Source organism: Cydia splendana, chromosome Z, assembly GCF_910591565.1.
Source record: "Cydia splendana chromosome Z, ilCydSple1.2, whole genome shotgun sequence".
In the NCBI taxonomy this organism is placed as follows: Eukaryota; Metazoa; Arthropoda; class Insecta; order Lepidoptera; family Tortricidae; genus Cydia; species Cydia splendana.
This window is the reverse complement of record NC_085987.1, coordinates 41,847,250-41,862,105: the sequence shown is the minus strand read 5'-3', so window position 1 is coordinate 41,862,105 and position 14,856 is coordinate 41,847,250. Positions and strand designations below refer to the sequence as shown.

The 14,856-nt window shown below is 39.9% G+C and overlaps 1 protein-coding gene and 1 long non-coding RNA gene across 5 annotated transcripts in view; both read left to right on the top strand.

The window, feature by feature from the left end:
* The window catches only part of LOC134804035 (FH1/FH2 domain-containing protein 3), a 90,300-nt gene extending 79,190 nt beyond the window's left edge, over positions 1–11,110 (top strand). For 3 of the 4 annotated variants that reach the window (XM_063776905.1, XM_063776907.1, XM_063776908.1), the window contains 15 exons: positions 522–580; positions 2,071–2,255; positions 2,638–3,119; positions 3,307–3,407; positions 4,019–4,393; positions 4,921–5,211; positions 5,308–5,828; positions 6,306–6,512; positions 6,698–6,820; positions 6,924–7,181; positions 7,425–7,642; positions 8,181–8,373; positions 8,800–8,939; positions 9,385–9,500; positions 11,030–11,110. In XM_063776905.1, coding sequence (XP_063632975.1) covers positions 522–580; positions 2,071–2,255; positions 2,638–3,119; positions 3,307–3,407; positions 4,019–4,393; positions 4,921–5,211; positions 5,308–5,828; positions 6,306–6,512; positions 6,698–6,820; positions 6,924–7,181; positions 7,425–7,642; positions 8,181–8,373; positions 8,800–8,939; positions 9,385–9,500; positions 11,030–11,055 — 3,295 coding nt within the window. In that variant the 3' untranslated portion in view covers positions 11,056–11,110. The remainder of the gene's footprint in view (positions 1–521; positions 581–2,070; positions 2,256–2,637; positions 3,120–3,306; positions 3,408–4,018; positions 4,394–4,920; positions 5,212–5,307; positions 5,829–6,305; positions 6,513–6,697; positions 6,821–6,923; positions 7,182–7,424; positions 7,643–8,180; positions 8,374–8,799; positions 8,940–9,384; positions 9,501–11,029) is intronic. The other variant, XM_063776906.1, reaches the window with a different exon arrangement.
* Positions 1–14,856, top strand: part of LOC134804163 (uncharacterized) — a 157,235-nt gene that overhangs the window by 99,690 nt on the left and 42,689 nt on the right. The window lies entirely within an intron of this gene.

Here is a 14,856-nt window from a genome sequence, read left to right as displayed (position 1 = left end):
AAAGTAAGCAAGACTTGTGAATGTTTCAATGGTGGCTCCACAAGTACACAATGACATAGGGATACTGGAAGATCAGGTATTTTCCTGACATTTCAGCTGTGTCTGGCATCGCGTACCTACGCGTTTTTTTTATTTTGAAGTATTGAATTTTAATCAGGTCTTTAATGGTCAGGGTCTACTAGTATAGCCGTCGTTAAGTTTCCAAAATTGTGAAATAGCCACTTGGAAAATGCTCGAAAACTTCTCATATTTTATGTACCTATAGGAATCGAAATTTCCATCTCCAAAATGAAAGTTTCCTTTGTTTCTTGTAAAATTTACCTGAAATAACCGACAACTTTTCCAACTTTCTGGTAACTTACTGCAAATTGCACATCTGTAATGCGAGCGCAACAATGTGTCAAATGTAGGTTATTATTTATACATCTCCATATCCTAACGATAAGCAATTAAAAAATCCTTTCACTAGAAAAGGTTAGGAATATGATTACAATAAATTTATAATGTTATTTTGTCCACAGTCGGAAGAACGCAATCATTCTGCGAACGCAGCTGTCGGTGCGGGTGCATGCCATCATTGGTGAGTATCCTCATTATACAATTCCATCCACCCTTCCCCGCAAATCGACACGCAATAAGTGGCAGTGTGGGTACATTTTAATTTAGTTTTACCTGTCTTGGTGTCGGTCGGCTCGGCCATCAAATCTCGCAGGTTATATTTCACAATTTAGTGATTGAAAAACTTAGCGTTAATTAACGTTAGTTCGTGAAGTCCTAATGTGGTGTCCCAATGTCGATATAATGAATGAGATCCGAGGTACCTAAACGTACTAAAACAACGTAACATTATTGAGTTTGCGCTCTTTATAATCAGTCTTAATAAATACTAATATCAAACAATATGTTTTTGACAAAAAATTGTCTGGAGACACGACAAATCCAGTCGCGTTGCGGAATTCAGAGGGCCTATCGCGTTCGACGTGTTGCCTCCCTGTTACACTTACGTACAAATTTACAAGTGTGGCCGAGAGGCAACACGTCGAATGTGGTTCGCGGTAGGCCCTCAGGACCGTCTCTGATAAATTAGCAAAAAAATGCTAGCCTGTTTAAAACACCTGCCACGCAACATACAAATTTTGTTGTAGTATGTAGTACAGTCGACGTCAAAGCTGGGTTATATTTTTTAGCATCTTACTCCTTTGTAATAAAGCGAATAATATAAACATATCTTAGACTACGACTGTATAACATCTATTACATGTACACTGTAGTCACTGTACACAACTAGACAATTCAGTTACAACCTTTAAAAATGCGCGATTTTTATTTACAGTAGGTATGCACTTGTTCTGTTAATTAAAAAGGGAAAAAAGTACGTAAAATACCTATCCATTATTCGCACAGGCTTTTACATAGGTGATCGATAGAAACAATAAGTAGTAAACATTATGAAATGTCGATCCCAAGAAAATTCCTCCTCCGAAAAAGACTTAACAACAATAACAACACGTGGTAGCGAGTAGCTGTAGTACTCTTAATTTCGTTACCAGCGCTGAAATCATGCCGTTAAGTTTTGCATAATCATGAGTGCATTACGGATTCCGTGACAACTGATTGTCATGCCAACGAAGATTGTTTATTTTCTTCACGCTGCGCCACGCCGGTTCAGTACAGTTTTAAACGGCCATGGACTAAAAACTAGAAAATACAATATTAGAAATCAATCCATCACATGAAGACTCTTTATTGTAGGCTGTGGTGAGGCATGTAGGTACTACGTGGTACTTGCATACATTACAATTAATAACCATGTAATCTCCAGTTGCTTAGAAACTTAGCGGGGCCGGCGGCGAGTAGTGAAGAAGTACTTAGGTAACTGCCGTAACTTTTTTATCTTACCTAAGCATAGTTGTCGAGAACTATTGAGACGCAATTAATTACTACACTGGATGCATTCCATGTAAATATTGTAAAGTTCAAATTGCCCTTTTAAAATCACCTTGGTGTCATTCGTCACTGCATGCTACTTTTTAGAACTTCTTGTAACTAGGTACCTACTTTTGTTCACAGAAAGGCTACTCCACTCCCAAGGGAGAGAGCTCCGGAGAGCGCTCTTTACTCTCAAGCAGATCCTGCAATCGGACAAGGACCTGGTTCACGAGTTTGTGGCCAACAAGGGCCTGGACTGCCTCATGCAAGTCAGCAGCATGGCCGACCACAACTATTTGGATTATATCCTGAGAGCACTTGGGCAGGTAACGGACGCCATCATATCATCTACATTTCAGGAACTACGTATCAGCATATACTTATTAGTTGAAATTCTAAAGATATTCAAGGTGAAGTTTTTGGTTGTAATTTAACAAGTACATAAATGTCAAAATAAAGGCGACGTACCGCCGATTTTCCCGAACTGCTGTAGCTTCTTTTAAGGACATGCGTTTCATGTACCCTATAATTTAATTTTACCATCATAGGGTATTTGGGACCACTCGTACGTACGTTTACGTTTTGTTCTACCGGCATGGACAGGCAATATACGGGAGCTTGTTAAAAGTACAAAACTATGTATTATATCTCTTATATTTAAATTATATTGACCATCACATTATTTTCCCACTTCAACTGTCCTTGCAGATACTTCTGTACGTTGACGGCATGCACGGAGTTATGGCCAACAAGCACTGCATCCAATGGCTCTACTCCCTCATCTCCAGCAAGTTCCGTCACGTGGTCAAAACGGCGCTCAAGCTCCTCCTAGTCTTCGTAGAATACACCGAAAAGAACTGCCTTCTCCTCATAGATGCTATTAACACCGTAGACACTTCTAAAGGCCGACAACCCTGGTACAACGTCATGAAAATACTCCAAGACTTCGACGCCTCAGACACGGAGCTATTAATTTACGCCACAACGTTGATAAATAGGTGTCTGAACAGCGTCCCCGATAGGGACATGTACTACGACCAGGTTGACGCCCTGCAGGACCAGGGAATGGATAATATCGTGCAGTTGTATATGTCGAAACAAGGGACGGACTTGGATCTGCTGAGGCAGTTGCAGATTTTCGAAGCCGTGCTGCTTTATGAAGATGGAGACGAAAGTGGAACGGCTTTAAAGTGAGTAGAAAATATTAACTTTGACCGAGGGTCGGTTGCACCAAACCGATGGTGACATATCAACGTTAAAGAGTTCTCTTAAATTAATTGTAGGTATGAGAATTTTCATAGTTCACTGCTCATCGACGTTGATCAATCTTGGTTGATCAAACTGGCTGATTATTCATGATATTTTTGTATGTTTTAGGCAACTAGACGAGTCTGTGATCAACTCTGTACATCGGCGAAGCCTAAACTTGAACACGTCAGACAGGAGAAAGTCCAAGAAGCAACAAATGAAGGACAAAGGTATTTTATATAGAAGTTCCATTATTATTGAAGTTTCATGGCAATGCTTTGTCGTTTGATTGTTTGAAAAGGTTTGCATGATACCTTATCATTGGGTTTACAGTAGTTCTGGCCGCGTAGCCAACATGCCAATCGCTTACGCTTCGTAGCGATCGAAACGCAACTGTCACTGTCGCACTAATATGAAAGAGTGATAGAGAGACAGAAAGCGTTTCATTGTCGAAGCGATAGCGATTGTCACCTTGGCTAGGCCGGCTGTTTGTGCCGCGTAGACCATAATGCCATAAAAGACAGATTCCTAATAATAGATTTTTCCTCATACCATAAGCAGTCTTACACATTAAATTCATAATACCTATACTTGTAAAGTATTGCATTCGGAGTTAGATATTTGATTATTCATGAGATTAAGTAGTTAAAATTAGCATTGGACTAGTTCTTATGTTAGTACTGGCTATGCTATTGGCTACTGAGGGCATTACCCTTCTCACAAAGGATTTGATTATGCTTAGCGTCAGTACCAATCTCCGAAACAATACTATGCATATTTTTATACTCACATTACTTATCGTTTTACGTGAGCTTACTACCTCCCATTTTACTAACAACAGCCAAACAAGCCACCAACGCCGAACCCGAGCCAAGCATAAGAGAGCCCAAACCACTGAACAACATACGACCGCCCTTCCTACCCTCTATACTCGACAACAAGGAGAATAAAGAACTGACTACAGCTTTAAAAAGAAGACGAGACCGCTTCGCGAGGCAAGCCCATCACATAACGCAGCAACGAGAAATGCTAAACAACTCAAATGGCTTCAGCGGTCTCAACGGGAATCACACGAACGGCAGTTACTCTTATGGGGACTACTCTAACGGAAATTATTGCAACGGAAATGCTAAACCCTACAGCAATGGCATCAACGGGCACCAAGAAGAAGAAGAGAAGCCCCATATAAATAATCTGTGCGATATACTCAAAAACGGTTTGTCCATTTGCTAACCCTACATCTGAAGGTACACCCTTCACAACAACCAATTAAGCCTAGATTCTGATTAACGTCACTTATGTATAACTAAGCTAACGACGTGACATTGGTTGTTGTGAAAGTAGTCCTTTGATTTTCATGCGCTTTTCGCGTGTTGTCATGCAGTTTGCTTTAACTTTAGTGGTTACATGCTTTTTCTATTTTAAATATATGAAATATAGGTTATATACTCGTACCTATATTCAATTTTACTGGGGTAAGATTTAAAAATATATGGATGCCATACTTTTCATCCGGTTGTTAGGTAAATAAGGGACTTGCTAATAAATTTCTGGGGCAATCCAACCAATAATTTTAATCAGGCCAGCCCCAAACTTAGCTCATCAATTTTATTATGCTATCAAATTTGATCAATAGAATGGTTCTGTAATATAGTCAGAGAAAATATTCACAATATAGAGCCAATATCTTTGGATTTGATTCTATTAAATTTATTTCTTCTTACCACTGATTACATATTTTAGGAAACCAAAGATATACAGCTGGACTGAAACAAAGAATACAAAACGGCACCCTAGGCCACAGCGTCACGCCCGCAGACGCACTCACAGTCATCCGTCAGAAGATGGAGTTGCCCGTGGAGACTATGGACGACCGAGGAGTGTTACTGAACAGGGAGCACAGCATCAAAGACCTGGCTCAGCGCCTGACGAGCCCCGTTAGCCCAACCACTGACGAGAAACCTTTGAGGGTGTCTGACATGGCCGGAATAGTGTCTAAAGCCAAAGAAGAGTTAGCTAAGTCCCAATCAAAAGGTAAGATTTTATAAAAAAAGGTTTGTACCAAAAACTATCTGTATATACCTAGGCTAAAATAATAATATCTATATACAATCTCTCATTTCATTACAGAGGTGATAAAGAGTCCAACAATAGAGAAAACTCCAAAGCTCCACGAAATTAAAATATCAGAGAACGATCTCCATTGGGAAGAATTGAAAAAGGGATGTCTTAACAGGGAGTTCCATCTCTGTGATCTGGACTTCTCGGATTTACGTCAGGACACTGACGACGAAATGTCATCGCCGGCTACCAACGCGGCCGGTATCCCGCCGCCGCCCCCTCCAGGGATGTTTCCTCTAGTTGGTGTCCCCCCTCCACCTCCTGGTTCATTTCCACCATTCGCGAAGAGCGTTCCTGCACCACCACCAAAGCATTCACTCTCCGAGATATCAAACGATTCAGATAGTTCAACTATCAAGAAGAACAAGAAGACTGTCAAGCTGTTCTGGCGAGAGATCCAGGAGTGTCCGCCGCCGACGGTCAGGACGAAGATCGGAGGGTTCATTTGGGACGATCTGCCGGATGTGAAACTGGACACGGCGATGTTGGAGCATCTTTTTGAATCCAGGACTAATGATTTGATAATTAAGGTATGTTTTAGCTGTTCAGCTTTGAAATTTTTAGATTTAGTTCTGGTTAATTCTCATGATATTCCAGAATGTTAAATATTTAATATGAATTCTACATATATATATATAGGTATTTATTTTAAAGCTCGCCTATTTATTGCCTTATTTAATTATTATTGTTTACTTTTTTCATATCGCTGACTCCAAAACGGCATCGAACCCACAGGAGGTGAGTGTTTTTTTTTTATATCTTTACCCATTACGGAACAATGGTGTTCCTGACATTTGTGAGACATGCGTGGAGGTGAAGCCAACACGTAGAGATCCTTTTGACACTTTAATGAGATGAAAATGGTACACCGAGCGGATGCTGCCCTTATCCGTGTCATGTATAGGGCGCGGCACGCAGAGGCAGCACCCGCCAGGGTGTAAGGACTAGCTCATGATCTTTATCGTTAATATTTATCAAAAACTCCATTCGAAAATTTTATTTTCCAGAAGCTAATGGAACCAAAGAGGAACCTCATACTAGATGCGAAGCGATCCAACGCTATAAACATAGCAATGAAGAAGTTGCCCACGCCTCAGACCATTAAGGCGGCCATCATGAAAATGGACGCCACAGTGATCGGCAGGGAGGGCATTGAGAAACTGCTGACGATGCTTCCGACTGAAGAGGAAAAGGTCAAAATACAAGAAGCACAGGTAAGCTATTAAATATAAGTCTCTATATTGTGATATCAAATATGTGAGTCTTGATAGCCTAGAAAATCATATCTAAAACTCGCCACTCGATTTCGTGCAAACGGCCCTTAATCTTTTGCCTATTTTATTAGGACTAGACTTACTTAGGTACATTATTTTGTAACTATTTACATTATTTATTCCAGTATGCCAATCCAGACCTACCACTGGGCAGCGCAGAGCAGTTTCTTTTGACCTTGGCTTCCATCAATGAGCTGTCATCCAGGCTCAAGCTTTGGGTCTTCAAACTAGACTTTGATAACTTAGAGGTGAGTTGAATGATATTTGTACCACAGCAGCAGTACTTATTCCACATTCCACCGGAGTTATTTTTGATAACCAGTCTTAATTTGTATTCTTATATTTTCACAGAAAGAAGTAGCAGAACCACTAATGGATTTAAAGCAGGGCATAGAGCTGCTAAAGATCAACAAGACCTTTAAGGTCATCCTCTCCACCTTGCGGTCAGTGGGGTCCTTCCTCAACGGCAGTCAGGTCCGAGGGTTCCGGCTGGAGTACCTGTCCAAGGTCATGGAAGTGAAGGATACGGTGCACAAACATCCATTACTGTACCACATTTGTGAGATGATCATTGAAAAGTTTCCGGATAGCACGGATTTTTTCAGTGAGGTAAGTGGCGACATATCATCATACTGCATCTTGGAAAATTAGCTTGGAAAATCTAGCAACAATTTACACTCTCGAGCAAAGAAACAGAATCACTGACTGAGCGGAGAAGCCAAACATGTGAGATAATTCCATTTATTTGCTCGCGAGTGTACCTAGTGTAAAATAGTATGATAAAAGAAAGAAACGACTTTCGAGACGAAACTTACGAGAAAGAAATCCCGACACTTACTCGTGGTTTTTCAGGTGGGTCCAGTCATCCGAGCTTCCAAAGTGGACTTCGATATTTTAGCCGCCAACCTATCCAAGCTGGAGTCCGACTGCAAGGCCTCCTGGGACCACATGAAGCGAGTGGCCAAACACGACAGCTCGCAGATCTTCAAGACCAAAATCAACGAGTTCCTCACAGATGCAGCGGAGAGGATCATACTTCTGACGATCATTAAGAAGAGGGTTATGAGCAGGTAAGGAGAAAAATTATGCAAGCCGCCAACGTAGAGAGACGAACCAGTTGGTATAGGTATGATGCACAAAGAGGTGTGCTCGACGAATATATCTTTACATACATACTCGTATTGCAAAATGTCTGTCCTTTATCTGTCATACCTATAATTTTATAAAAAAAATATGATGATTTCAACGAGCGCCTCTACCAGAGCTTAGTGAGGAAGAGGGGCAGCGTGCGAGGAAAAATCCACCAAAAAGAATAAATATACAAGTACCAATGGAAGCGCACCCTCGATCCCATCTCTTGAATGCTTATTCTTACAGTTGTCCAATTACGTGGACGGGCTCTCCATATTTTCTATGATACAATGACATACAGGTTTAAAGATAACGTGTGTACGATGCTAAGCGATTTCTTTAATTAGTTAAGGTTTCTGCGCTTCGCGATTGCTATTGTTGTTTTCCTTTTATTCATCTGTTAATACTTAATACCTTTATTATTATAATTTTGCGTAAGGATGCAGTCTTTTGCACACAATCGCTCTTTTGTTCCAGGTACACCAAGTTCCTTCTGTTCCTGGGAGTCCCGGCAGTGGACATCTCCAAGACCAAGCCCTCAGAGTTCCTGAAGGTCATCGCAGAGTTCGCCCTGGAGTACAGAACCTCGCGGGAGCGCGTGCTGCAGCAGTTGGAGAAGAAAGCTAACCACAGAGAGCGGAACAAAACTAGGGGCAAGATGATCATTGATGTAAGTACCTTAATAGACAAGATAAGATGCACAAAGTGAAACAATTTATCCAATGCCTAGTTATAATAGTTTGCCCTAAGATGTCGCTTAACTTTTGTAGGTACATTTTTGCAGTAACTTGGCCTTGTTATCAATAGCGTTAGCGTAGTAAGCGTTGTCAAGCTAGTTTACGTTACGACCTACCAATACGCCTACTACTAACTAGACCGTGGAGCGCAATTTACTTCACTTGTCAAATTGGTATAGGTACTAGTAAAACGTAACGTATGATGTTATGCAGCGCGATCTAGTTGAGCTATCAAAACCAGGCCTTGGATAAAATACTCCAAACTTCTTTGTTATCCATTTATCTTTGATAAAAGCTAGTAAAACTCTGAATAATAGCATGAGCCTCCGTTTGTAATGCCAAGTTATTTGTTTTATTAGGTGGCAAACTACTCCGCTAAGAACGGTGACCACACGGCCGACAACGCTCTAAAGGAACTCCTGAAGACCGACCCAGACACGGACAGTCTCACCGACGGCCGTCGCAAGATTCAGGTCAATTCTAGGAGGAGCCTCGTCAAGTAAGTGCTTATGGTCGTGGGTAATTGTAGGGTTCAACATTTCCAACCTACGTTCGAATGTCCTAACCTTAACCTGTCATGATAAAATCTACCTTGCTTTTTAAGTAACTAACGCCCAATGGCTGTATTCTTTGCATTGTAGTAGACACCTGCCACTGTGCCTCCATTTTCATCCATCGTGCGAAATGGGTGAACCCATTACTAAAGGCGATGTTCGGGCTTAACGAGGCAAAAATGAAAACTTTCGTGATTAATAAATTGTCTTACCTACTTTCTTGTTATTTGACATGAAATATGATCTATTTCTCTCTTTTTTCCATTTTGGTCCTAATTATTATCAAGATGCTTGATAGTTCTCTTGTTATATTTTTTAATTAACATTTTAATTCATTCGCCTTCAAAGTTTATGCTTAGCACAAATTAATTTAGTTCTCTTGTTTTCCAGTGGAGACCTGTCTGCCGACGACGAGATCATAGAGAGTCTCGTGCGCTCCGCGACGACGAAGCGCAGGCCCGTGACCCGAGAGAGGCGGAAGAACCGGCTTTCCGACAAGAAAAACTGTAAGCGGTTATTTTATCCACCACTTCGTTATTGCACTAACTTGTCATAAGATTGGGTTTAAGATAAAATGTGCTCAGGCCGATTAGTGGAATTTTCGATCCGCTAATCATGGAATGCCCCTGAGAGTGTATTCGTATGCCTAGAACCGGGAATCCCCCGTTCCTGGACTGATTTAGTATAGAAAATCTGATTGACTGATATTGTACCGAGAGCACATTTTTCTATCATACGGACTTGTTTTTATTGACTTAACAATTACGTATATATTGTGATAGGGTAAAAAGCAACTATTTTATAATGTCGTTATAGACACTTAACACAGACAGATAACACATTCATTGCCACCCAGCCAAACAAGACATCCGCGCTAGGCCACAACAATTTCGTCATATAAAGCTGTAGTACCACGATCCCGACTATCGGGTCGTCCGGCCTGGGAACGAAATCATAAAATACCCGATAGTCGGATTTTCGGCGCTGAATGTGGTAAATATTGACACGAAAATAACACAAATTATGCTGGGCCTCCATGGCCATTACACGTTGGCCGGCGGTAGGTGGTACTTAAGGGGCCCACTGATTAATAGTCCGCCGGACGGTATCGGCCTGTCAGTTGTTCGGAACTGTCAAAATTTTGTTCTAACTGACAGGCCGATACCGTCCGGCGGACTGTTAATCAGTGGGCCCCTTTACAGTGGAAGGTGTACCTGCTAAATATTAGTTTAAATTCCATTGCCAAGTATAGGTCATTATTTAGTCATTGTCAACCACCACAGGTAGGTATCTAGAACATTGTGTGGGTACTACAATAGGTGAAGGACCTGATCTTATGACATGGCACGCCTTCTTCTAGACATCACGCCTTCTTCTAGACATCTAGACCACACGTGTAACAAACATTTTTTATGACCTGCCTGCTCTTTATGCTATGCAGCATTTGCGAAATGTAAAATTTTAACATCAAAAATCTATTATAGGTCGACCACTTTAACTATTTCGGCCGGTTGGTAAAGAAGTTACGCAGTGATTTTCTAGTAGAAGATAGCTGAATTGTGGGGTCAAAACTGCTTTATAGGTACCTATACTATATCTTCACTTAACGTAATACTTACATATCAGCTTCATGCAGCCACCAGTTTGTAGCTGACCATAACTTCTTACCAATCGCCTCAGTTAAACGGTAGACGTATAGTAGCACTATTTTGAATATAAATACATAGGTAGAATTAGCGAGCTTTGCGATTGTACAAGATGTTCAGTATCAACATTTATATCCACACCCAAACAAATGCGTTGCAATCTTCATTTTAAGATGAACATGATACCACGACGGTGTAGACAGAGCTGGAGGGTAAAAAAAATTGTTATAGCCTTATGCTTCTACAATAAACAATTTCATTCGTTTCATTGTGGCAATGTTCTTGAATGCTAAGGTAATTACCTAATTACATTTTGAAATGACTTAGCAGGGTGACATTTATTTTGGAACTTTCCTGAACAGGTGCCTAATATATATTTTTGTCCTCAGTGAACAGAACGTTGGACGGGCATTAGGATAACCAGTTCTGTAAAGGTAACTTTTTTGTTACGGTGAACATATATGAACATTTCTGACAAGTTAAAACTATCATATCGTTAGTATCATCTAGTTAGTACTTGCTCCATCCAGGGTTAGCCACTAACTCAGGGTTACCCGGTTAAACCCGGAGTTACCAGTACAATTTAACTCTGTTTCAACGGTTAACTCCGAGTTAGTGGCTAACCCTGGATGGTGCAAGTGGCCCTAAGCCTTGTAAAATATCCATCACGGATCATCGTATTGTAGAATGGTTATTTTTATGGGTGAAGAGACGCTATTTTGTTTGAATCTACACTTTTTATTAACCGACTATTCGTGTGGTCCGACACGGACTTGGCCTGTGTTTTTTTGTTTGTATCGACATATTTTCTGTACAAAAATCTGCATTTTAATATTATTTTAAGAAATTTGGCTATGTAGATCTAAATATATGGAGTTCTGAAAACAATTAATTATTACAAAGAATAATGTTCAAAATGTAATAATGTTAATTAATTGTTCTGTTTTATTTGCAGGTTGCCGGCTTGAACTCAAGGTAGTCGAATGGGGTTAATGGTGATAAATTAATTTCTAAATTTATTTATTCAACTAGGGAACCTTGAATCTCATTTCCACTCAATCGTTTATATGTAAGCATTTCTTTTGCCTTTATATTATTTAACTTCCTAAGTCTGTGTTTGTTTTGTGACTCTACGTGATATTGTTTTCAAATGAATGAAATCGGTACGTATTTAGGGTACCTACATTAAAAAAGTAATTTGAGTCTTATGCATAATTATGTTAATAAAAAAAAACGATAAAACGCAAATTTAAATAGGAAAAGCTTCTGGTACGAAGATAGAGTGCGAAATATAAAACATCACAAATTTGAAGGGCCTTCGTAAGGCAAATTAGTGAGATTAGTTTGATTAGGTTTTATTAATATACTCAAAAGCGAAATAATTTAATAGGTAAGTATTTACTACCGCTTTTTAAAATCTTGAGTTGTAACAATTCCTGGCATTTTATTTTTCGTATTTATTGGATATTTTTAATTTTCCCTTCGAGGAAAGGCTGCGATATCTATACAATAAATTGAAAATATTTCGCTGAATGTGTCGTATATTTTTATCTAAACTTAGGTACTTTTCGAATTCTTTACCTGTTTACATTCATCTGTATTTATTTTCTGTTGTACCTAATTATTATATGTTATGATAATACTATTATAATATTAAAAAATCAAAGAGTTGAAGTAAGTAGATAATACTACAGGTAGGGTAGGTATACTAAATTTAACTGCAGTAGGTATTTTTTTTTAATAATTTCTTTATCCCAGTATAATATTATTAATTTTTCTTGTGTAAATAAATATGTGTACATATGCAATTTTGAATTAAATTTAGTTTTATCTTTTTGTACTTTTGAAACATGTCTAGCGATAAAATTCCTTCTGGTGGTGTACCTACTAAAAGTCTACTTGTAACCATCTGACGCTTTGAGATTAGAGAAAAGGCGGCGTCAGATAGTCGGGCATTTTCACTTAACTGTGCACCTTTAACGGCCGGTTAGCAATCGTTACAAAACTGACGGTCAACGTCAAATCCCATACATTTTGTCAGGAATGTAACGGTTAGACGTTACCAAAACACGACTTAAGTCGTGCTTTAAAGTACAAGTTAAATGAAAATGCCCAGACTTTTAAGTAGGTAAACGCCGTTCTTTGTTTCGTAATAGTAATCGACATATATATAGTATAATTCACCATTTGTGAACTTAATTGGAATGAATTCGGTACCAAGTCGTTTTAAAACCCAGGGTGTCCGTACGATCATTTACGAGGGGAGGTACAAATATTCGACTAATTAACTTATGTATACAATCAAAAAAATATTTTTTATCTTTGCCCTCAAAATGAGCCAATAGCCTCCTTAACTTCTTCATCGTCGCATTGTTTTTTTCCTCCTAGTTCTTTTTTTAAATTTGGGAACAAATAATAATCACTGGGGGCCAGGTCCGGGCTGTAGGGTGGGTGAACCAGCGATTCGAAGCCTCACCTGTTAAGAGCAGCAGTCGCAACATGGCTCTTGTGAACCGGTGCATTGTCGTGCAGCAACACACCCTTTGATAGTTTTCCCCGCCTTTTTTCCTTAATGGCTTCACGTAGTCTTTCTAATAGCATTGCATAATATGTCCCAGTTATGGTAACACCCTTGTAGACGTGTGCGCCGATTATAAAATGATCGGCGGCGGCGTTTGCCAAAAAATCGGCGGCGGCGGCGTGTTTTCGGCGTGAAATCGGCGTGAACTTGACTTTCAGGTTTTTTGAGGAAAATCATTAATTTGTTGTTTTTCGTGAACATTTTATCAATGCAGGTTACTGGTCAGTTATAGTCAGACCGTAAAAAGTCTGCAGCGATTTTGATAGCCCACGCAGTGCAAGTATTTTAAACGTCAAACTTCTATGAAATTATGACGTATACATAACACTTACACTGCGTGGGCTATCAAATCCGCTACAGACTTTGTTTGGTGCGACTACGTATAGTTTGAATATGCTGTGAGTAAAATAGGGTTTGTAAATGAATATAGGATAAATAAATAAAAATAAATAAATAAATATTATAGGATAAATTTACACAGATCAATCTAGTCCCACGGTAAGCTCAATAAGGCTTGTATTGTGTATAATAACTTATTTTCCCTAGTAACTGGTTTGCATTAAGAGGTTACCTGGTCCCAACGACCTTCGATCTGATCTGTAACTCTCCGTTTTCTCAAGCTTTCCATGGCTTATCCTATTAAAAAGGACGTACTTTAACAAAACAGAACTCCACATATCCTTGACATTTGCTAGACTATAGTGGACTGCTATGGCTTCTTTTTAATGGTTTTCTTGTCGTAGAAGCACCAAGCTCACTGAGACGTATCTTCTCGTTATCTCATTGCTGAGGCTCGCGACCACATTTAATTTGTCTCCATTTGGTGCGGTCATAAGCCGTATAGACTGCACGGTGCAGACTGCTGCAAGCCGACCTCTTCATAGCGTTCGACCGTCTCACACATGCTCCAACTCGAGCACGTTACCATTCATTCGGCTTTAATTCATGTGTTTCTCCTCTCCACGTCATGCGTTGGATAATATGTCCGAAGAATCTAAGGGCTCACCCATGGCATGTTGGGAAGAGATGACTGGAGATATAGAACTCATTGAGAATGGAGGGGTTTGTTCTTCTAGCTGTCCAAGGTATAAGCAGCACTAGCAGCAGTCTTCGTTCGTTCGTTAACAGTTGACGGTGAATACTTAGGATTACTCATTTACTTTAATTGGTGTGTCAAATAGTTTCTGCAACTAGCTATTTAGTTTCATTTAATTACTAATTGATGTATATTTGACAACTGTAACATAAATAATACAAAAAATCAATTTTGTAATCCAAAAACCAACTTGGAATAGCTAATTAACAACACTCAAGGTCACGCCGATTTCACGCCGATCATTTATCGGCGGCGGCGGTGTGGTCAAAAAGCCCGGCGGCGGCGGCGCGCCGGCGCGGCGCACACGTCTACACCCTTGTCCTTGTAGTCGATCATGAGAATTCCTTTTGAATCCCAAAATATGGTATCCATCACCTTTCCGGCCGATTTTGATACCCTGAACTACTTCGGAGGTGGGGCACCCTTCTTATGCCACTGCATCGACTCTTGTTTCGACTCAGGTTCAAAATGATGAACCCAAGTCTCATCCCTACCCCTAGTCACAATTCGTTCCAATATGTGGGTAGGATTGTCACCGC